Source organism: Geosmithia morbida, assembly GCF_012550715.1.
Source record: "Geosmithia morbida isolate 1262 chromosome Unknown scaffold_6, whole genome shotgun sequence".
Classification (NCBI taxonomy): Eukaryota; Fungi; Ascomycota; class Sordariomycetes; order Hypocreales; family Bionectriaceae; genus Geosmithia; species Geosmithia morbida.
Window position 1 is genome coordinate 219,494 of NW_023336193.1, and position 20,636 is coordinate 240,129.

Genomic DNA, 20,636 nt, shown 5'->3' on the forward strand with positions numbered 1-20,636 from the left:
GCATGGCAGTCGCGTACTGCTGTCTGGCCCGTGAGTCATATGAAGTCAAAAATAGGACGGAGGGAAGGAGCATCGTATCCGGTTCAAGGGGAAGAAGGAGCGCCTGAAGACGGACACTTTGGAGCATCGTTGTGCCGACTCTCCTATTCTGGCATCTGCTGCTCATACGTTGGACAAGCCCTCCCCTGTGATCGAGCTGCTCTTGTCTATCCCTGATCAAGGGAAAGAAGAGAAGAAGAGAAGAGGGAAGAGGTAGGAGGGGGGGGAAGAGGGATAGAGGAGAACGGTATCTATCTATCTATACACGACGTCTGAAAGATCCCCTCTCGTATTCTTGCAAAGCTGGCAGCAGAGGAAGGCCCACGCGCCTTACTGCCTGATCAAATTCGCATCATCAATGAGCTCCCTTCCGGCTTCCTTCCGGCTCCCTTCCCTCTCTTCCCGGCACGTTGCTCATCGTGGCCGAGCCGGTATGGAGCTGGGTACAGGGTATGCCAGTCGCAGATGCAGTATGTCTGGGCCGTATGCACGTAATATCAATCTTTGTAGGCAACACGGGACCGGGTTTTCAGGAGACGACGACACCATGGCTGACAGAAGGAAGGGAGAAATCATCGAGGACGATAATCTACGATATCCTGCCGGAATCACCGTCTCGACAGCACGCTCTTCTCCTCGGCCCTACGATCCGATCCTACGGACCGAGTTTGATGATGCCCCGGTCACCTGATGAACGAGAACCCTGATGGACGTATCTGGCCATCAAGGTGCGCAGGAGCGACATGACGGCGACTTTCATTCGCCAACAAAGGGCCACGACGACCATGCCACGGACCCTCTGAACCATCCGTGATGGTGTCTCGACCCCCCTCTCCGTCCTTTCTATTCAAAAGGGTGTGGTCAATCCTGAAATGTTCCCAACCATTGTCTGGAAGATGCAAGATATGAGAAGAAGACGGAGCCAGGAAAGGGGGAGGGGGGAAGGGAGGATGGGGTATATAAGAGTCGAGTGGCTTCCCTCTCTCCCCCCCCCTTTCCTCTTCTCCTCCTCCTCATCCGTGAAGAAAAAAAAAACACCATCTCCAGATTCCCTCTCACGACTAAACACACAGTGAAGAGTCATGAGCAAGACATTTTTTTAGAGAGAGGGAGGGAGTTTGAGAGAGAAAAAAAAGGAGGAGAGAGAGAAGGGGGAGAGAGAGGAGGAGGAGGAGAGAAAGGAGAAGGAGAGAACGGAGAGAGAGGAAGGAGAGAGAGGAGAGAGAGGAGAGAGAGAGGAGAGAGAGGAGAGAGAGAGAAGAGAGAGAAGAAGAAGAAGACGAGGAGAAGTGGCCATCTCCTACCTCCCCAAAAGACCGACACTCCTCTTCCGTCCATCTCTCCGACCCTCTCTGACTTTTCTCTCGGAACAAGGTTTTTTTTCTTCTTCATCCCGGGGGACACAGCCCATGCTATCTCACGTACCATGCCATATCTGGTGATTATAATGCCTCAGAAAGATTGGCAGATTCCTTTCCTCTACCCCTCTCTTTCCTTCCCTTCAATGTCCATGATCCGCACACGCCCAACTCACGTCGCCACTGGCCTCCCCCCTCCTCCCCTCCTCCCTCCCCCTCCCCCTTGCTGGACGCAGAACATCTCCTGACCAGTCGGTTCTTCTTATTTATCATCGCTCTCAGCGGCTAACAAGCCTTTTCCTCTTCTTTCTTTTCTTTTTCTTTTTCTTTTCCTCTTTGTATCATGCCCCCCCCCCTCGCCCCTCCATTCCCTTTCCCCGCCCCTTTCATTATGACCGTGGGGGTTTCATTAGGTCGGGTTCTATCGAACGAGCATGTCCTCGGAGGCTTTTCTCAGGTCTCCCCTTCCCCCCCCCTTTCCCCTCCCTCTCTGCTTGCTAAGCTCCTATGGCCTTTTTTTTTTTTTTTTGCTCTCTACTGCGATCCGCCATGTTCCAGATATACGAATCTGTGGTGCATCATCTTCCATTTACGTAAGGAAAGTGAGTGTTTGCTTTATCACGCTACTTTTATCTTATTTTATTGCTCGTTGCATGATATAGGTACTCCTTCCCATGACCACCTGAAGGAGAGTACAAGGTATGACGGGCGTTAGCCGAGATGACCCCCACCTGGACAGCTGATGGAAGACGGATTCTATTTCCTGTTATTCACTCCTGCTCCTCTCCCCTGCCTCTGGAAGGGGTTGGGAGATCGGGCGCGGCTGATCGGACTGGAGTACTCTCTTCGGTCGGGGTTCACGGTCGAACAACGTCGACCTCGGGGTCGACCTCGGGTGACGGGGAAGAGACGTGGGGAGAGGAATGTCTGCTCAGACACGGATGTCGTGTACACACACAACAGGCCTACACGAAACCGGTATGTATGTGCGTGCGCGTGTGCGTGTCATGATACTCTCTCCCCGTCTCGACTCCAGAGGTTTCACAGCATTCCCTCCGAGAGAAAACCAGGGCTCGGTATGGTTTCCTCCATCGGGGAGGGGGGGGGGGGGGGGGGAGGAGGGGCGAGGAAGTCGTCGAGTGGGCCGGACGACATCACAGGTACGAGCACATGTGGACTGACCCCGCACGGTGGATTCGTGTCAGATGAGTTGGAAGGAAACCTGCTGGGCAGATGGGGGGGGCTCTGCCAACTGGGCCATGCTCTCTGACCATTCCCACCCAGTGCCATCCAGCCAAGTGGTCATCGACCTTGGTCCCAGCACCTAGTGAAGATCAGTGATGGGATCAGCATGAAGTGTGCGTGCGTGCGTGTGTGCGTGCGTGTATGTGTATGTGTATGTATGTGGCCTACACGTTATCACACCCTATTACCGTCGACGGGAATACTCTTCTCTTCCCTCTCTCCATCTCTCTCTCTCTCTCTCTCTCTCTATGTGTGTGTGTGTGTGTGGGTATGTGTGTGTGCCTCTCTCTCTCATATATTATAGGCACACACACACAGATATATATATATATACATGTCATATACATCATCGTCTTCCCTGAATGCTCCACCACAAAACTTGCAGGGTGATATCGTCTTGGCAAAACTGGTGGTGATGACATGTCTGTACGAGCATCGCACTCAACCTGGTAGGAAGAAGGATTCTATTACCCGAAATAGGAAGTCTTCCCACCAAAAAACCGCAAAAAAGAGAAGAAAAAAAAAGGGGAAAGACATCAGACAGGGTATAGGCGCTAACTCGGACGGGCCGTTCTCGATGAGGTGGAGAGAGAAAAGGGGGGCGACGTTTCTTCCGTCGTCGTTTGTGTGTGTGTGTGTGTATGTGGGACGTCCAACAGAGGCATGACTATAGTATCACTCTTTTCTGCGCATGTCCAAGTTGAGCGTATCATATGCTACTCTCCGTTCCACGAGAGACGGAGTAACATCACAGCCAGTCACCCTTCCTCCTCATATCCTTCCGAGAACGAACAGAGAAGCCGAGAGCCAAGAGTGAAGCTTTCCGCACGTCTCACGTCTCCTCCCCCCCACCTGATCACGGACCTTGGAACCTCATGGGGACGTGTCCTATCCCTTCCATCCGTTTAGTCTGGTCAAGTCACGAGTGTGGGAGATAGTTCTGACATTATATATAACATGTATCTGTATACATATAACAGTATATATAATACGTATACATATCATATAGGAGAGGTGGACCGCGAGGTATACTTTTGGTATCGTCACGGCCAATTCTGTAGAAAAAGGGCCCGTTTCTTCACGACTTATACTGGTTTCAGCCTCTGTCCCCGAAGCTATACCCTCTCTTCTCTCCATTTAATCATTTATCGAATGATTTACATGTCCTCCTCTTCACGAATCACCATCTCGCTCCCGACACCATACCCATGCTGATACCTCCTTTGGGGGGGGGGGATCCCTGCGGCTTGGACTATGCTGATCCGCTCATGCGATCTGCACATGTACTCGTACTCGTACATATACTTCTGTCGTACATACGGATGCAGTACCACGCATGAGGATGGTATCTTTATTATTATTTATTTACTTGTTTACTATTCTCTCTCTCTCTCTCTCTCCCCCCCAGAGGTCCCACTTGTAAGGTGTATGTCAACGGTATCGTACAGAGGGACGGACGGACAACAGAGAGATAGAGAGAAGGATAGGAGAGAGAGAGAGAGAGAGAGAGAGAGAGAAAAGTCTCGTGAGGTCTTGCTCTGTTTAAACCCCCAGCTAAAAACGCCTATAAGTAGCCATCTTCTCCCTCCCTCCTCTTCATTCTCCTCTCCCTTCCCTTCCTCTTCTTCTCCAGCACACATCTTCTCAGCCCGACAAAGACTCATCAGAAACCACCCAAGACCAACAACACCCCCTCCCCCAAACAAATCATCATCATGTCTCCCTGGTATTTGATCTCTCTCACCATGTGACTGTTCCAAGGGGCATCTGTACGATACTGACTCCTGGTTCTCATAGCACCTGCGCCACCTGCAACTGCGCCGGCTCTTGCGATGCCTGCAAGTGCGACTCTTGCGGCGTGAGTTTCAACCAGATCCCCCCCCCCCCCAAAAAAAAACCTCTCTTTTCTTCTTCACCAGCAGCCAAGCGTATGAGGATATATGAACATGGTAAACTGACATCACGACAGCACTAAACATTCCTTGCCAAACACCACCACCCCGCCCCATCCTATCCAGACCGTGTCCGTCTGCCCAAGAGCTCTCGAGGCCCGTGATGGAACGAGAGACAGCGACACCTCGACCATGACGTGACCGACGAAAGGACGGATAGGATCCGGCCCTCGGCGTGGTCTTCTTTTTTCTTTGTATCTCAGCGAGGAGACTCTCATATCTTCGAACGGGTAGAGAAAAATACTACAATAGGAACAGGCTTGGATTCTGTCTGCTGTACTGTTGATGTATTTAGCTGCTAGCAATCGAATATGGGTTTTTTTCTCTCTTGCAACATGCTTTTCCTTCTTCCTCGGCAAATTTGTAGCTTCTATTTCTTCTTCTTCTTGGAAGACTCGGTAGACTCTGTTCCTCTTTTCCCCCTCGGATTCGGTAGGCTATTACGTAGTATTATCCTGGGAGCATACAAGTCACAAGTCACCTCTTGGAAAAAGACGTCGGGCACTTTTCGACTTACACGCCCAACCTAAAAAAAAAAAAAAAACATATGATCTCATGAGCTACATGACGGGGAGAAAAAAAAGAGAAAAAAAAAACCTCAAAAGCGACTTACACAAGCTTGATACGTCCCAGTTAGGCTGGGGTGGAGCTCTGTCCCGAGAGGGAAGATTACCAGTAATAAATATTATTAATATTATGTCTGCTTTTTTTTTCCGGGTGCGGGGGAATCGACCAAATCAAACCGATTCACTTTAACAAATATTGCTGTATCGAGATGAAGAGATGTCGTTGTTATAATGTCAAGGTCAAGAATACAAATTAGGAATTATGATCAACTAGGACATACAGGTCGATTCAAAAGAGATGCTAGATTGTGTGTGTGTGTGTGTATGCTTGTATGGGTATATATATATTTTGCGTGTGCGTGTATGCGTACATATATTATGCGTGTATGCGTATATATATTATGCGTGTATGCATATATATATATATATATATATATATATATACATATGATGCGTGTATGCGTTAAATCTACCGTCTTCTCAGACCTCGGATAGAGTCTTGGAGCTCCCACGCGAGCCGACATGTTCCACCTCCACGGCCTGAGCGGTCTTCTCACCATGCCGGCGAGAACCGTCGACGGCGGCCGCAGCAGGGCTGCCGGTCACGTCACGACGGCTGACCGGACGGGCGATGCGGGTGGAGGAGAATTTGCGGGCGCTGACCTTGCGCTCGAACAGGATGTCGAGCTCGGCGTAGGTGCGGCCCTTGGGCTCGGGGAGGCGGAAGAAGGTCCAGACGAGGCAGACGAGGCAGGTTCCGGCGAAGAAGTAGGCCGATCTGGCGCCCCAGTCCCAGGCGGACGGGTTGAGCATGTTGGGGGTGATGACGTTGGCGAGGATGGCCATGACGTTGTAGCAGTTGCGGGCCAGGACGATGGACTTTGTGCGCATCCGCGTCGACGTCAGCTCCGACACGAGCGAGTAGCAGACCGGACCGACGGTGCAGTCGTAGGCGAAGGTGTAGAGCAGCAGGAGGGAGCCGACGGCCCACTGGACCGCTCCGTCCTGGCGGGCCGCGCCGCCCGACGACGACGACGAGTACGAGTAGGCGCCGCAGGAGCCGATGACCAGCAGGAGGACCAGCATGGACAGCTGACCGGCCAGGTAGAGCGTCCTGCGGCCCAGCCTGACCATCAGGAACCACGACGAGACGGTCCCGACGGCGCCGAGCGCGTACTGGCCCAGCGACAGGGTGAAGGAGTCGGCCACGTCCATGCCGGCGTTCTGGTAGAAGTAGGTCGAGTAGCCCATGAGCGAGCAGCCGACCCAGTGCTGGGCCATCCAGGCGGCGCAGACGATCTCGGTCCGCCGCAGGTTGACGCCCCGGAAGAGGTCGAGGTAGGTGGTGCCCGCCAGCTGGCCCCGCTCCAGCTCGTCGGTGTGCACCATGGCCGACATGGCCCGGTCCAGGTCGCGGTCGGACGCCCGGTCGGCCAGCCGGGCCAGCGACCGCCGGGCCTCGTCCAGGCGGCCCCTCCGGATCAGCCACCACGGCGACTCGGGCGCCATCCAGATGCCGACGGCCAGCGGCACCGGCCACGCCCACTGCAGGGCGAAGGGGATCCTGTAGCCCCAGTCGTCGTCGCGGCTCAGCATGGCCCGCATCACGCCCGACGCCGCGAGCTGGCCGATGACCCAGCAGAGGTTGACGTACGTCGTCAGCTGGGCCCGGAGGTGGGTCGGGCACACGTCGGCGGCGTAGGTCGGCGCCAGGGTCTGGAAGAAGCCCCACGGGACCCCGACGAGCACCTCCCCGACCAGGAGCACCGGCAGCGTCTCGCTGAAGAAGATGATGAAGGTGAAGGCGACGCAGGCCGCGAGCGCGCCCACCAGCGTCACCCTGTACCCGTAGCGGTCGGCCACGAAGCCGTTGAGGAACAGGCCGAGGATCTGGCCGGCCTGGGCGCCGTTGGACAGGCCAGACTGCCACTGAGCCGTGAGCTCGTAGCCGACCGCGCCCGAGGCCGACTCGCGCCGCACGCCGTACTTGGCCTTGAAGGGGGGGTAGGCGTACAGGTTGTTGAGCATGGTCTGGTCGAAGCCCTCCATGATGATGCACGTCGACACGAGGATGGACCAGAGGCAGGCCCGTCGGTAGATGCGCAGCGAATCTTTCAGACCCATGGAGTGCTCGACGTCGATGGCCCGGGCCGCGGCCTCCTCGGTGGTCGTATGCATATCGACAGTCTTGTTCTCGGAATCCATGATGCGTGTAAAAAAAATGGTTGTCGTAGTAGTGGTAGTAGTAGTAGTAGTAGTAGTAGTAGTGGTAGTAGTAGTAGTAGTAGTAGTAGTAGTAGTAGTCGGGGCAAAAGGCTTGGGAAGTCGTGACTTGATATTCTCCCTCTCTCCTTCTCTCTCCTCCCTCCCTCTCTCTCTCTCTCTCTCTCTCTCTATTCTGTCAACTTCCCCTAATGGTGAAGATGAAGTCTCTTGAGCTTCAATCCTGCCTTGTGTATGCTTCTTGTGTGTTCAGGCCTAGAAGATGTGTGACTGATGACCGATGTTGGGATCATACAGACACGAGACGGAAGTATTCAGCTTCAGCGTCCAATGTTGTCAGGTTGATGTCAGCTCGAGGAGACGGAGGCGATGCCCACGAGCTCTACCAAAAAAAAAAAAAAAAAAAAAAAACACGAGTTATAGGAGCAGTCAATATCGTAACCGGTTCATATGCCGAACAAGACACGGCTTCTTATATCGGACCAGGGCGCGTAGACGAGAATACAAGGCGGGATGGTGCGTCGTGGTCGTGGTCGTCGTGATCGTAGTCCGAGGGCGGCCCCACCCTCCTCCCCCCCCCCCCCCGCCCCCCCCCCCCCCCCCCCCCCCCCCCCCCCCCCCCCCCCCCCCGGCTCCCCCCTTGCCTTCTCGCCTCCTCTCCCCTCTCTCTACCTCTTGAGCTCTTCTACCGACAGGCTCGAGCCCAGGTTCTATGGAAGGGGCGTCGGCGGCGTCGGCAGGGTCGGCAGCTACGGGATTTTCAGGGAAGCTGGAGATTTCCCCGGGTTCGACCCAGGAACGTGGGTGACAAGAGTGCGGGGGAGGGGAGGGAGCGTGCACGCGGCAAGCGTTCGGTAGTAAATAATATATGGCTGCGAGGAGTGACGCCGAAGCACTGCCGTCTGGGGGATCAGAGGTAGGAACAGGGTGTGTGGCAGGATGGCAACCAGCAGGCGAAAGAGAGGATGTGATCATGCAAGTGTGTGTGTGTGTCGGGTGTTTTTGCGTATGCTGTGTGCGTGTGTGCGTGTGTGTGTGACATCGGAAGCTGTCGTGGGCTGTACCCCTTTCGAGCAGCAAGCAGCATCAACAGCAGCAGCAGCAAGAGGAGAAGCAAGAGAAGAAGCAGAAATAGAAAGATCTGGTCATGTTACTCTTCACATTTCCCCTCCAAAACCACCACTCACTCCCCTTGACTATACATACACATACGTCCATGTTGACGCCCCCGCTCTCTCTCTCTCTCTCTCCTCTCTCTCTTTCTCTCTTTCTCTCTTTCTCTCTCGTCCTCCCCTCCATTTTTTTTTGTGGGGTATGTACCCTTTTTCCCTCCCCTTTTATTGATTGATTGATTGATTTATTATTATTATCACTATCACTATTGTTATTACTGCCCCTAAGTAGTTCCTGGGGGAGGAAGTGGGGTGACTGTCGTCTCTCTCTCTTTCTCTCTCTCGCCGTGTGGCCTCGTCGGTCCGACAGAAAAAGGAAGCTGCCCCCCCGGATCTGTAACTAGTGCGTCGATACATACGAGTACAGAAATTAAAAATATTCAATATTCAATATTAAACATTAAAAAAGAAAATAGAGAATAAAAGAGCCATCCAGTAATACGAGCAGGTCTACGGAGTACTCCGTAGTCACTCTGTATTCGGGCCGAGCCAGAGTCTTTCTCTGGGTTCGCATGACCAAAGAAAGTCCAAAGGGGGAAGGAAGAAGTAGAAGAATAAAAAAGAAAAAAGAAAAAATAAAGAGAGAGAGAGAAAAGAAAAAAAGAAAAGGGGGGGTGGTGGTGCAGATGCTCCGTCGTGTGGCTTCTGAAGAAGGCCTCGTTTCTTCTCGAGGGGAGAGAGGATTTCCTGGGGAAAAAGGGTACAGGAGCAAGGGTCGTCGACGCCCCGCTCAGTCTGTAGAGGGATAATAATATATTACGAGTCATGGAGACTCTTACGGGTTCTCGTTCTCGATGGGGGGGAGGGGGGGAACAAGAGTTTTTTTATTCTTTACACGAATTTGCCATCAAGATGATGAGGAAAAGAGAGTTGAAGGAGAATAGAATAGAAAATCGGTGCCTGCATATCATCGGCATTATATATTACATGTTACGAGGGACCTGACATGCTGACACCCTCTTGAATGGGGTGGGTGGGTTGCAAGATGCTTCTCTCTACTACTGTTTACTATTATGGTTACTCCTCCTCCTCTTAGTAAAGAATAAACAAAATAAACAAGATAAACAAAATAGAAAAGAAGAAGAAAAAGGTAATACGTGCAACTTCAGCCAATACCGTCTACTGCCCATGGCCTGATGAATATGGAAATGATTAGGAGATCAGGCTTTCAACTGTCGCGGTGGGAGAGCATCGTATATATCGTCTCTGCTGCATATCCGATACCAGGAGCTAGGAGAGAGAGTTGAAGCTGGCCTGGAGAGACAAGAGACAAGACGAAACGAGGAGAACTGGAGATTGATGTGTTCAATTGTATGAAACCCCCCCCCTTGGTGTGTCTTTGCAACCTACAAGCTATTATTACAAGTTTGTGGACCGTATGATAAATAAGCAACGTAATACATCTCTGTGTCTCCCGTTCTATCATCAGCTGATGAGCTGAACGGAATGCGGGACGATTCAACCTCACTTTCCTTCCTTTCATGGTATTATATATACACGAGTATGTGGTCTTCTTCTTCTCTTCTTCTTCTTCTTCTTCTCGATGCATGTACTCTTTCGAATAGTATGAGCTAGCCACAGCATATTGTCATGCGTATATATCATCGTCAGCACCCGGTCCCACGAAATCCCCTCGGACATTCGTCTCGTTTCTCTGACGATGTCACTGCCGAAGATACTGGACCTCGGCTGTCATTCAGCCATACCCGGAGAAGAGGAAAGCGGATTGGCAGGAAAGCCGACTACCATCTTGGTGTGTGGCCTTGTCGGGGAAGGGGTGGATGCATGATGAGGACGGGATAGCATGAGCACACGCACACACACGCACACACACGTACACACATGTACACACATACATGCACACACACACACACACACACATACACACACACATATATATATATATATGTGTGTGTGTGTATGTATATATGTATATATATATACATGATACACACAACATGGTACGGTTCTGCACGCGCATGTAGAGATTCTCCTTCTACATACAGGTCTACCTCTCTCTGATGATCAGGCGAGATAGGTTCGGCCCGATCCGTGAGTCCGATGCCCCCGTAGCATCCATATCATGACCCTCTACGGAGTAATGATGGCCCATTTTCGAAGATGTCGAACTCGCCGGTGACATACCGAGAGCTACCGGCATCATCTTCCACCGCACTGTCAACGCAACACTGTAATCTGCACTCTACCTTCTCTACCTTCCAGTCATCCTCTGAGAGACATGGCGGTGGGCAATCATATCTCTCTTCTCTTCCGTGGCAGGCATGATGTAGGAGCACATGTACGCATCACATGCGTGGCTATATTCGACAGCATCTTTTCTCCCTCTTCCTCTCTTCCTTCCTCCTCCGTCCGTCCAACGCGACCGACATCAAGGCTGCATCGTGAGTAGCGTAGCGATGCCTATTCAGATGCCTGTACAGACCTGACACCTGTACCTGATACCTGTACCTGATACCTGTACCTGGACTACTAGTACCTGTTCGTACGGCAACTCCCCCGCGCACCCCAGCTGTGCCTGTCCATCAGTCGTCGGCCTCTTGAGGTACGCGCTCGAGTTCCAAGGGGTCCAGACGTCCCTTGAATGTCCCGCAGGCGGTCGACGCCGCACTCTCCATCTGCATCCGATGGAGAATCCGGGGAAATGCTGTCGAGGCTGGTGCCAATCACAATACTAAACCCTAAACCCTACGCTCTGTGCATGACGAGAGAACAGAAAGAAGGAAAAGAAAAAAGGCCGAGGCCGAGAAGAGAGAAGAAGGACAAGAAGAGAGAAGAAGAATACACCGAACCTCGAAGAGCACATCCATCCCCTCCCTCTTCCCCGCGGGATCCTCGTAAAACCCCGGGTTGATCCTTGGATCGAAAAGAAATCGGTCCGATTTCCGAAAGAGGAAATGTCGGGGGCCCCGCCTGTTTAAGGAGAGGCAAGACCAGCCCTCTGGCTCTTTTTTATCGTATTTTATCTCTTTCCTTTTCTTTATTTTTTCTTTAATTTTTTTTTTTTTTTGCTCTGCTCTGCTTTTGCTCCTTTGTTTTGTATTCATCATTGATATATCAACTCTTCTCTTCTCCCCATCAAACCAAAAATCCATGCATCTATAATTGAAATAAAAGTCTTTTTTTTTTTCAACTGTTTCATTAATAGTTCATGGTAATACCAATTCCTGGTACTTTTTAACCTACAAAATATGATGCTGATGATTATAGTAGTAATCGTAGTAATTAATATCATCACATGTATTAATATTACTTTCCCGTAATGTTATAATCTTCCCTATTATTTAGCATGTGACTTTCCCCTCTATCCTCTTACTCTAGAATCAACAAGTCACTATTTGTTTTCTCTTCACCTCTTTTAATTTTTAAATATTTTTTTTTTTTTAATTTTTCACGTGTGTATATATTTTATATCTTTATATCTCTCTTTTTTCTGTTAATCTCTTTCACTATCTTCTTTGGCATAACCACCTGATACCTACCTACCTACCTGCCTCTCTCTCTCTCTCTCTCTCTCTCCAGTCTGCCAACTCACACATGCCATCTCTCGTTTCTTCTTCTCTTCTACTCTCTGAATCTCCCATCTCTCACTCTAGCAGTCCAGACTCCAAACGCCCCGTATCAGTCATACATCCCATCATATCCACCGACACGACTCGCAACAGCTCCGATGGTATATACCAGACGACGACCCTCCGACATGATTGAATCCAATACGACGATGACCTCACGCATCACCACCGCCTGCAACGGCTGCCGCATCCGCAAGGTCAAGTGCGACGGAGCCCATCCCTGCTCTCAGTGCGCTCACTTCGAGCTCCCCTGCCACTTCACCGCTCCGCGTGGGAAGCGCAAGCCTGGGGTTCGCAACAGACTCGTCGACCAGCTCCGCGACAAGAAGGACACCACCACCACCACCGCTCCAACAGCAAGAACGACGACAGCAGCAGCAGCAGCAGCAACCACTCCCCGTCAGAACAAGCAGCAACTTCGACTTCCTCCTCTTCCTTCACCCCCCTCACAGAGATACGTTACCCCTGAATCGCCCTGCAGCAGCAGCAGCAGCAGCAGCAGCAACGCCAACACCGACGCCAACATCAACAGTAGCCAACTCTGCTACCATCATCATCACCACCACCACCATCACCACCACCCGCAGCAGCAGCAGTCCATCTCACGGGTAGGCAGGAAAAGAAGCGACGGCCATAGCCTCAGTCACCGTCGCCGCCACCAGCAACGATACACGCCCGACTTCTTCCTCCCCCTGATCCCGGACTACGAAAAGCACGTGTACCCGGTCAACCCCATCATCACCGGCGACGAGATGCGCGACGCCGTCCTGGCCATGGACGCCTCTCACGAGAACAAGGCGCTGGTGTACGCCTTTGCCGCCGTGACCATCAACCTGACGAGGACGTCGAGGTCCGGTGCCATGTCGTCCCAGCTGACGGACCTCGTGCGTCGATGCCTGGCTGCCCACCGCATGGCCGACGTTGATGACTCTCCCTCATCCTTCTCCTCCTCCTCCTCCTCCTCTTCCTCCACCTGCAGCTACAATGTGGAGTACGACGACGACGACGACGACGACGGCAACGTCAAACATCCCTGCTCCGATGCCGCCGTCAACGTGACCCCGACCCTGGGCGAGCTTCCGGTGACGGTGAAGCGCATCATGACGTGCATATTCCTCGAGATCAGCCTCATGGCCTTTCGGCTTTTCAAGCGCAGCTTCGCCATCCTGCGCGAGGCCATCACCATGGTGCAGACTCTCAAAGTGTACCGCTACTCGTCCGCGTCGTCGTCGGCCGCCGGCAGCGCTCACGTGGCCCGCCTCCAGCGCCTGTACTGGGAGTGCTTCATACACGAGCGCTTCGTCAACGTCATGTCCGGCTGCCCGGCCATGCTGCAGCCGCTCAGCACCGGACTGCCATGCCCGGACGCCTCCATCCCGCCCCACGTCGACGTCGGCTTCCGCTGCCTCATCCGCCTCTTCGCCATCATGGACGCCGGCTTCCTCGCCCACTGGAACGCCCAGAGCGACCCGGCCAGCCTCGTGCCGGGGCCCATGACGGCCGCCTGGGTCGAGGCCAAGCAGTCCGAGCTGGACAGGCACGAGGCCGACACCGCCCTGCACGACGACGCCATGCGCGCCGCCTCCACGCAGTCCACCGGCCTCAGCGAGCTGCAGCTGGCCGACCTCTTCGTCACCCGTCTGTGGCTGCGTACCCTCGTCTGGCAGCTCGCCCTGTCCAACGGCCTGCTCCGTACCCCTCTATCCTGCACGAACGACGACGGCGGCAGCGATAACAATGACGGCAATGCGTCGTCCTCCTCCGCATCTTCCTCCCTCACCTCCTCATCAACAACATCAGCCTCGGCCTCGGCCTATCACCGCCATAACCGCTCGGAGGACCTGCTCTCACTGCACTACCCGGCCGCCAAGCTGTCGTCCGAGCTGCGCAGGCTCGTCTGCTGCCTGCACGACGTCACCAGCATAGCCACTCACGGCAGCGGCATCCTCCAGAAGCTCTTCGAGATCACAACCACCATTGCCGACGTCCTCGCCCTGCTGCCCCTGCCGCCTGCCTCGTTGTCCTCCGGCCCCGTCCCGGACACGGGCGCAGCCGCCGCCGGCGAATCCGGCAGTGCTACCGCCCATATCGAGGACTTCATCTTCCTCGTCGACTTCCTCTTCAGGTTTGAGCGCGTCTCTAATGAGGAGAGGGATTATATGCGCGTCAAGATTCGTCACTTGCAGGCTGTCTTTCCCGGTGTCGGGTTTGAAAATTTGTTGACAACCTTGGCCTAGAAATTTCCCTCCCTTTTTTTCCTCTCTCTCTCTCTCTCTCTCTCTCTCCGCCTCTTCTTCTCTTCTTTTTTTTCTACATTTTCTCTTCTAGTTTACCTTTGGATCATGAAGGAGTCTTCTTGAGACAGACATTCAGCATCCTCATTGTATCATCATTCTTACGAAAGCATTGGGATTGGGTCGTGACCAAATATATACCAGATATATATATATACGGAGTATATTTGGTGGTTTTATCTATGACGTTATATGACATTATATGGAAAATGAAACTCTATGACATCATTTATTTCAACCGTAGCTAGTGTAACTGTCCAATCATCTTTCCAAGGTTGAAAAAACAAGGGAAGTGAGGGGGTTTGTATCATTACTCGTAACATGGTTGCGATTGTTGGTATCAAACGGCGAATCTATTGATGTCCGGTCCATCACGTCCACGACTGTCTCTTCCTCCGAGAGGCAGGTATGCTATATGGTCGTGATCCGGGTTATCCTCTCCTTTCCTCTCATGACTATCACGATGCTACGAATCTAGCGTTGATGTGGCCGGTGCTGCCCCTAACGGGGCCGGGTTATCTGATATTCCGGCTATGCCGGCATTAGGTGATATCCACACAGCGATATTATAGGTGTAAGTACGGAGTACGGGTATGAGGAACCATGTCCACATCAACAGCCTTCACAACACAAAAAGGGTAATAAAGGTTATAATAGCATTGTGTGAGCTGTGTGTGCACCAGTAAGCATTGGCATCATGACTTTTTGACATTTTATCAAATTTCATAGAGCTATCTATCTCACCCTGACCATCCCATTCGACGGGTTAAAAAAAAAAAACCCCCCAACAAAGAGACATTTGAATATAGGCATATGCATGGCCCGGCATATCCTCCCATTGTTGAGGGAAAAAAAAGGCCTGTCAAGCGAGGACAGAATGAAACAGATCCTAAAACATGAAAAGAAGAGTAAAAAAGCAAGGACAGATAAAAAAAAGTGCCGGATCGACAAAGCAAAAAGAGACAAATGTTCAGAGTTATCAGCTCATCATGGGAGAGAAACAACACATTTGACTTATAAAGAGTCATACCGCATCATACTCGAACAAATATGGAAGGAGGAGAACAAGGGCCAGTTAAGCAACGACAGCTAGGTTCTTCTCAAGACCAAGACGGAACCGACGCTTGATAGCCTTCCACATCTCGGTGATGGCGACAAACAGAATCACACTTCCGAACACGAGTCCCCACTCCCACGTCAGACCCCTGTGCTTGAAGACGGTCGTGTTGAGGACGGGGATGTAGACGACGGGAAAGGTGCTGATGAACCCGGCGACGACGGACCAGAAGAGGAAGCGGTTGTGGTAGATGGTACGGAACACGGCAAAGGGGCCGGTCCACCTGTCGTCCATGGCGAACAGGCTGCGGTGGAAATGCTTCACCTCCCACGACTTGACTAGCAGGAGGAAGCTAAAGGTCGAAAACGTGGCCGCCCTAGCCTCGAATATGGTGTCGCACTTGGCCCCGGCGCCGTCGTTGCACCCCGCCGGGAGGAGGTGGTAGCCCTCGCCGGAGCCGGCGTAGACGACGATCAGGAAGACCATGAGACAGTTTACGCCCATGTTGACTCCGTAGACGAGCTGGTCGCGGATCATGTCGCGGGTGAAGACGCCGACGCGGAGGTCGCGGGGGGGACGTTCCAGTATGTCAGGTTGGGCTTCCTCGAGTCCCAGACCCAGGGCCAGAGGGGACGACGTGATGAGGTTGGCCCACAGGACCTCCAGGGGGGAGAGGGGGAAGACGGAGTGTCCCGTCACGTCTTTGCATACCAGGCCGATGAGGAGGAGGACGACTTGGGCAAGGTTGGATGTCAGTAGGTGGAGAAGAAACTGCAAGGCTAGTATCAGTACGGGCCGGATCTTGAAAGACGGGAGACGGTAGAGAGGGAGAGATCGAGAGCACCAGTACCTTTTGGATGTTATCAGACAGGCGGCGGCCCTCCTTGATAGCCGTGACGATGGATGCAAAGTTATCGTCGGTGAGCACCATGTCGGACGCCTCCTTGGCGACATCACTGCCGCGATCACCCATGGCAATGCCGACATCCGCCTTCTTGAGGGCAGGCGAGTCGTTGACGCCGTCCCCCGTCATGATGCAGAACGCCTTTCGGCGGTGCAGCGACTCGATCATGCGCACCTTGGAGAGGGGGCTGCAGCGGGCGAGGACGACGGGTAGACGGTCCATGGCGTCGATCTCGTCGTCCGACATGTTATTGAAGTCGGACGCGGCCATGACAGCACTGCTCTGCAGCGGTGTGTTCTTGTCGAGGATGCCGACCTCGTACGCAATAGACCTGGCCGTCTTGATGTGGTCGCCCGTCACCATGTGGACCGTGATACCGGCTCGGTGGCACGCCTTCACGGCACCAGCCGTCTCCACACGAGGCGGGTCATACAGGGCGGCAAGACCGAGAAAGTGGAGATCCTTCTCGGCCTTGGCGCGGTCGGCACCGTCCACGCCAGCCTCTTCACCATCCATGGACTTGGTGGCAACGCAGAGGACACGAAGACCCTGGCCGGCAAGCTCCTCGGCCTTGGCCAGGATTTCGCTCTTCAGCTGCTGATCTTCATCGAGGATGGGAAGCATGACCTCGACTGCACCCTTTGTGTAGACGGTGCACGACTTCTCCACCTCGTTAGAGTAGACGACGCTCATGAGCTTGATGGCTGAGTCGAAGGGATGCTCAGCCACCAGCATGTCAGACCCTCCCGCGTGGCTGCGGCCGAAGCGCATGGCAAAGACCTTGAGGGCGATCTCGGTAGGCTCACCGAGGGCCTTCCAGTCGGCGCCGTCGTTGGCCGTCGTGACGCTGCTCGTGTCCGTCTCAGGCTCCTTCTTGCCGTCTGTGACGGTAGAGTTGTTGCACAGCGTGAGCGTCGTCAGGAATCGACCCAGGCAGCTGCCCGCCAGAGAGCCGGACCAGGTAACGGTGCCGGCGCTCGGGTCGTAGGGGTTTCCGGCTCCTTCGACGGAACCCTCGATCCCACCGCGGAGCCAGACCTTGCGTGTGATCATGCGGCCCTGGGTGAGGGTGCCCGTCTTGTCGGAGCAGATGTTGGTGACGCCGCCGACGGCCTCAAGAGAGGTCATCTGCCGGACGATGACGTTGCCCTTGACCATGGCCTTTGTGGCGACAGCCATGGTCAAGGTCAGGACAGCCAGCAGGGACTCGGGGATGACGGCTACCCCGACGACGATGCCGTACAGCAGCACCTCGCCATTGATGTCGAAGCGGCTGACGGCGAATACGATGATGGCCAGGAGGATGGCCAGGGCAAACAGCAAGAGAGCAAACTTGCTGAGAGTGGTCTGGAGCGGGGTGCCCTCGAGCCCGAGGATGCCGCGGGTCGTGTGCCAGATCTTGGTGAGGAACTTGGCCAGGCCCGACTTTCCGACCATGTCGTCGTCCGTCCTGCCCAGCATCTCGGCAATCTGGCCAACCTCAGTCTCCATGGCGGTAGCGACTACGATCCCGGAGCCACGGCCGCGGGTGACGGAGCTACCGGCGTAGACCAGATTGGTACGGTCACCGATGGGCATATCGGGCTCGTCAAAGACATCATCGGGGTTCTTGGTGATGGCGACGGACTCTCCGGTCAGGAGAGCCTCGTCGGTGGCCAGGTTCATGCCCTGGATGAGACGCATATCGGCGGGTACGACATCACCAGTTGCGAGGACGACAATATCGCCCTTGACGACTGTCTCGGCCTTGACCGTGTCACTGATGCCATCCCGGATGACCTTGCACTTTGGGGTGGACAGGGCATAGAGAGACTGGATCGTCTGCTCCGCGCTATAATCCTGGACCAGTCTTTATGTCATTGGTGTACAGTGTTAGCGAGGCGTCGGCAATCTTGTAGCAAGATCACTTCCTTTGATTCTCTCTGATTTCTGGCTTTCAAGTTTCAAGAAAGGTGTTTCTCTATCTAACGAGCATGTCCCCGTGGTGATGACGGGGAGACACGCGAACTTAACAACTTACCCGACGACGATGTTGAGTACGATGACGGCAATGACGACACTGCCTTCAACGTAGTCGTGAATGGCAAAGGACAGCGCTGCGACGGCAATCAGAACGACCGTGAGGGCATTGGCAATCTGGGCAACGAAGATCTCCCAGATTGACGTTCCCTTGGCGGCCTTGATGGTGTTGGGGCCATCCCGCGCAAGGCGGGTGGCAGCATCCTGATTACTCAACCCATGATCGATGTGAGTGGCGAGGCTCTTGGCTACGCCGTCGACCGACAGAGTGTGAGGGAAGCAGTGCTTCTCTTGTTGATTTTCTTGTATCGTGTATTGGGGTTCAGGGGGTTCCGCTATAGGGGGCGGGTCGTCTTGACTGGCAGCGGGCGACGAGTCCGCGGAGGAACTGGCGTGGAGTCCACCATTCGTACTGATGGCAGTGCTTTCTCCCATCGAATGGGTGTGGTTTAGATGTCAAACAGCAGGCGGAGGCGGGGTGTGGGAGCGCGGGCTTCGCGGGGGAAATCGGCTGAGGCGTAAGGCGAAGAACAGGCAAGTATAGAGTGTACTCTGACTCTCAGAGGCAGAGGAAAGATCAGGGCAGGAGAGTGAGAAGGAGGGAAGAGAGAGGGGGGGGATGGAGCAGCTGAGGAAGGAAGGAAGAAAAGAAGGAGAAAAGATGGAAGGGATGGAACTGGGGAGAGGTGCCGGTATTTCAATACGATGACATCGGGCAAGAAGTGGCAGGAGGCTCCTTCCCCGTCGCTGGAAGTCGAGGGGAGAGGAGAATTACAGTAGAAGCTAAGAACAGCGTATCACCTTGTTGGGGGGGGGGAGGAGAAGATGCATCAGCAGCATCACCCACTGTAAAGGAATGTGATATGCTTAACGACTCGGAATACGTACCGCTGTACCGTACCGTTGTGCTCTGATTCTGGTCTACATATTCTCTGTTCTACGCATGCAATTATCAATTAGACGTGTAGAGCAGAGACCAAGTACATGCAGACTCACAGTATTGAATACATGCTAATCCAGGGAGGGAAGGTGGGGAGAGGGGAGGGTCTTGCTGCTCTGCACACTACCGGGCATTAGCACGGCGGCACAGCCTATATCCTGGCTTGAATAGTAAGTACCCTAATCCAGCAAACCTCGCCGCTATCCCCCACCTGGCAGCGGTTATCGCGAGATCCCCCTCAGCGGAGATCCGCCCAGGTGCCAGCATGTTGGGCGGTAGTGCTATTCTTACAGATGATGGTAATTCGCATGATTGACATTGTAGATCCGATGGATATTCTACGCTCCGGTCCTGCTACTGTAGATAGAAAGAGAAAGTGAAAGAGAGAGGGGGGGGGGAGAGGTAAGAAAAAATCAGAAGGGGAAAAAGGTACAATCTCTGCGACAGACACAGATCGAGACGAGACATACAGACTCTCGGACCCCCCCCCCCCCCCCCCGCTTCTCAAGCCGCCGACATACGAGTCCCGCTCTCCTTGCCAAGCCACACTGTACTGTACTACCCAGTATTACGAGCAGACGCATATCGGGTCCTTGTGGTCGTCTCGATAGGTTCCAGGTGATCTCGGCAGCCACCAAATCCCCTTTCCTTCCAGGGTCTGACAGTTGATGATAGAACAGCAGACAGACCAAATGCTACCAATCATGTGAATCCGCCAGCCTTCAGGAGCCTGGACTCCCAGTGTTTCCCATCTTGAACCCCATCTTGACCCGTGGCCGTTCCACAGGCTTGAGGCAAAACTGAGGCTGAGGTGAGTGGATATCTGTGGCGCAGCGACCCGGATCGGTAGAGTCAGACCAATGACGTGGCGCATATTTGCTGTGGCACAGGCAATCATGACGACCTCATCCGCGGTAACACTACATACAGATTACACACCACATGGGGAGTCTAGGAGTATTACACACCGTATCCCCGTGCATACTGGCAGTCGTATACTGGTATTGATCCTCGTACCCGCATTTCGCATACGCATCCTCTAGCTTCGGATACGGCTCCTTAGCAGTGTACCCACTCTACGTCGACACTGTGTTATCCACCGACCAAGGTTGGCGAGTCGGCTCATGCATCCAACGACACTAACTGTCATTCTGGCAACGAGTCACACCTCTCTGCACAAGAGGATAATAGACTCGACCCGCAGCAACGACCGTCACGAGACGCGGAGACGGAGAGAGACGGTCCTTGATCTGCTCGATCGTCATGGCATCTGATTG

At 53.7% G+C, this 20,636-nt stretch overlaps 5 protein-coding genes across 5 annotated transcripts; 3 read left to right on the plus strand and 2 right to left on the minus strand.

Annotated features, from left to right (window-relative positions):
• Positions 1-2: 2 nt before the first annotated feature.
• On the plus strand, positions 3-4,617 carry GMORB2_6542 (uncharacterized protein; the record flags this gene model as incomplete). The annotated part of the gene is made up of 4 exons (XM_035468512.1): positions 3-30; positions 2,682-2,724; positions 4,440-4,500; positions 4,612-4,617. 4 exons carry the CDS (start codon positions 3-5, stop codon positions 4,615-4,617), a joined length of 138 nt encoding a protein of 45 aa, XP_035321646.1.
• A 671-nt stretch (positions 4,618-5,288) lies between these two features.
• GMORB2_6543 (MFS transporter, SP family,ral alpha glucoside:H+ symporter) lies at positions 5,289-7,365 on the minus strand (the record flags this gene model as incomplete). Its single annotated transcript, XM_035468513.1, has 2 exons — positions 5,289-5,294; positions 5,683-7,365. The coding sequence occupies 2 exons, from the start codon at positions 7,363-7,365 to the stop codon at positions 5,289-5,291; spliced, it is 1,689 nt and encodes a 562-aa protein (XP_035321647.1).
• A 2,850-nt stretch (positions 7,366-10,215) lies between these two features.
• Positions 10,216-10,611, plus strand: GMORB2_6544 (uncharacterized protein; the record flags this gene model as incomplete). Its single annotated transcript, XM_035468514.1, has 2 exons — positions 10,216-10,308; positions 10,594-10,611. The coding sequence occupies 2 exons, from the start codon at positions 10,216-10,218 to the stop codon at positions 10,609-10,611; spliced, it is 111 nt and encodes a 36-aa protein (XP_035321648.1).
• A 1,683-nt stretch (positions 10,612-12,294) lies between these two features.
• Positions 12,295-14,382, plus strand: GMORB2_6545 (Fungal Zn(2)-Cys(6) binuclear cluster domain; the record flags this gene model as incomplete). The annotated part of the gene is made up of 2 exons (XM_035468515.1): positions 12,295-12,435; positions 12,733-14,382. 2 exons carry the CDS (start codon positions 12,295-12,297, stop codon positions 14,380-14,382), a joined length of 1,791 nt encoding a protein of 596 aa, XP_035321649.1.
• Positions 14,383-15,514: 1,132 nt separating this feature from the next.
• Positions 15,515-18,854, minus strand: GMORB2_6546 (Magnesium-transporting ATPase (P-type); the record flags this gene model as incomplete). Its single annotated transcript, XM_035468516.1, has 3 exons — positions 15,515-16,267; positions 16,347-18,249; positions 18,421-18,854. 3 exons carry the CDS (start codon positions 18,852-18,854, stop codon positions 15,515-15,517), a joined length of 3,090 nt encoding a protein of 1,029 aa, XP_035321650.1.
• Positions 18,855-20,636: the final 1,782 nt, after the last annotated feature.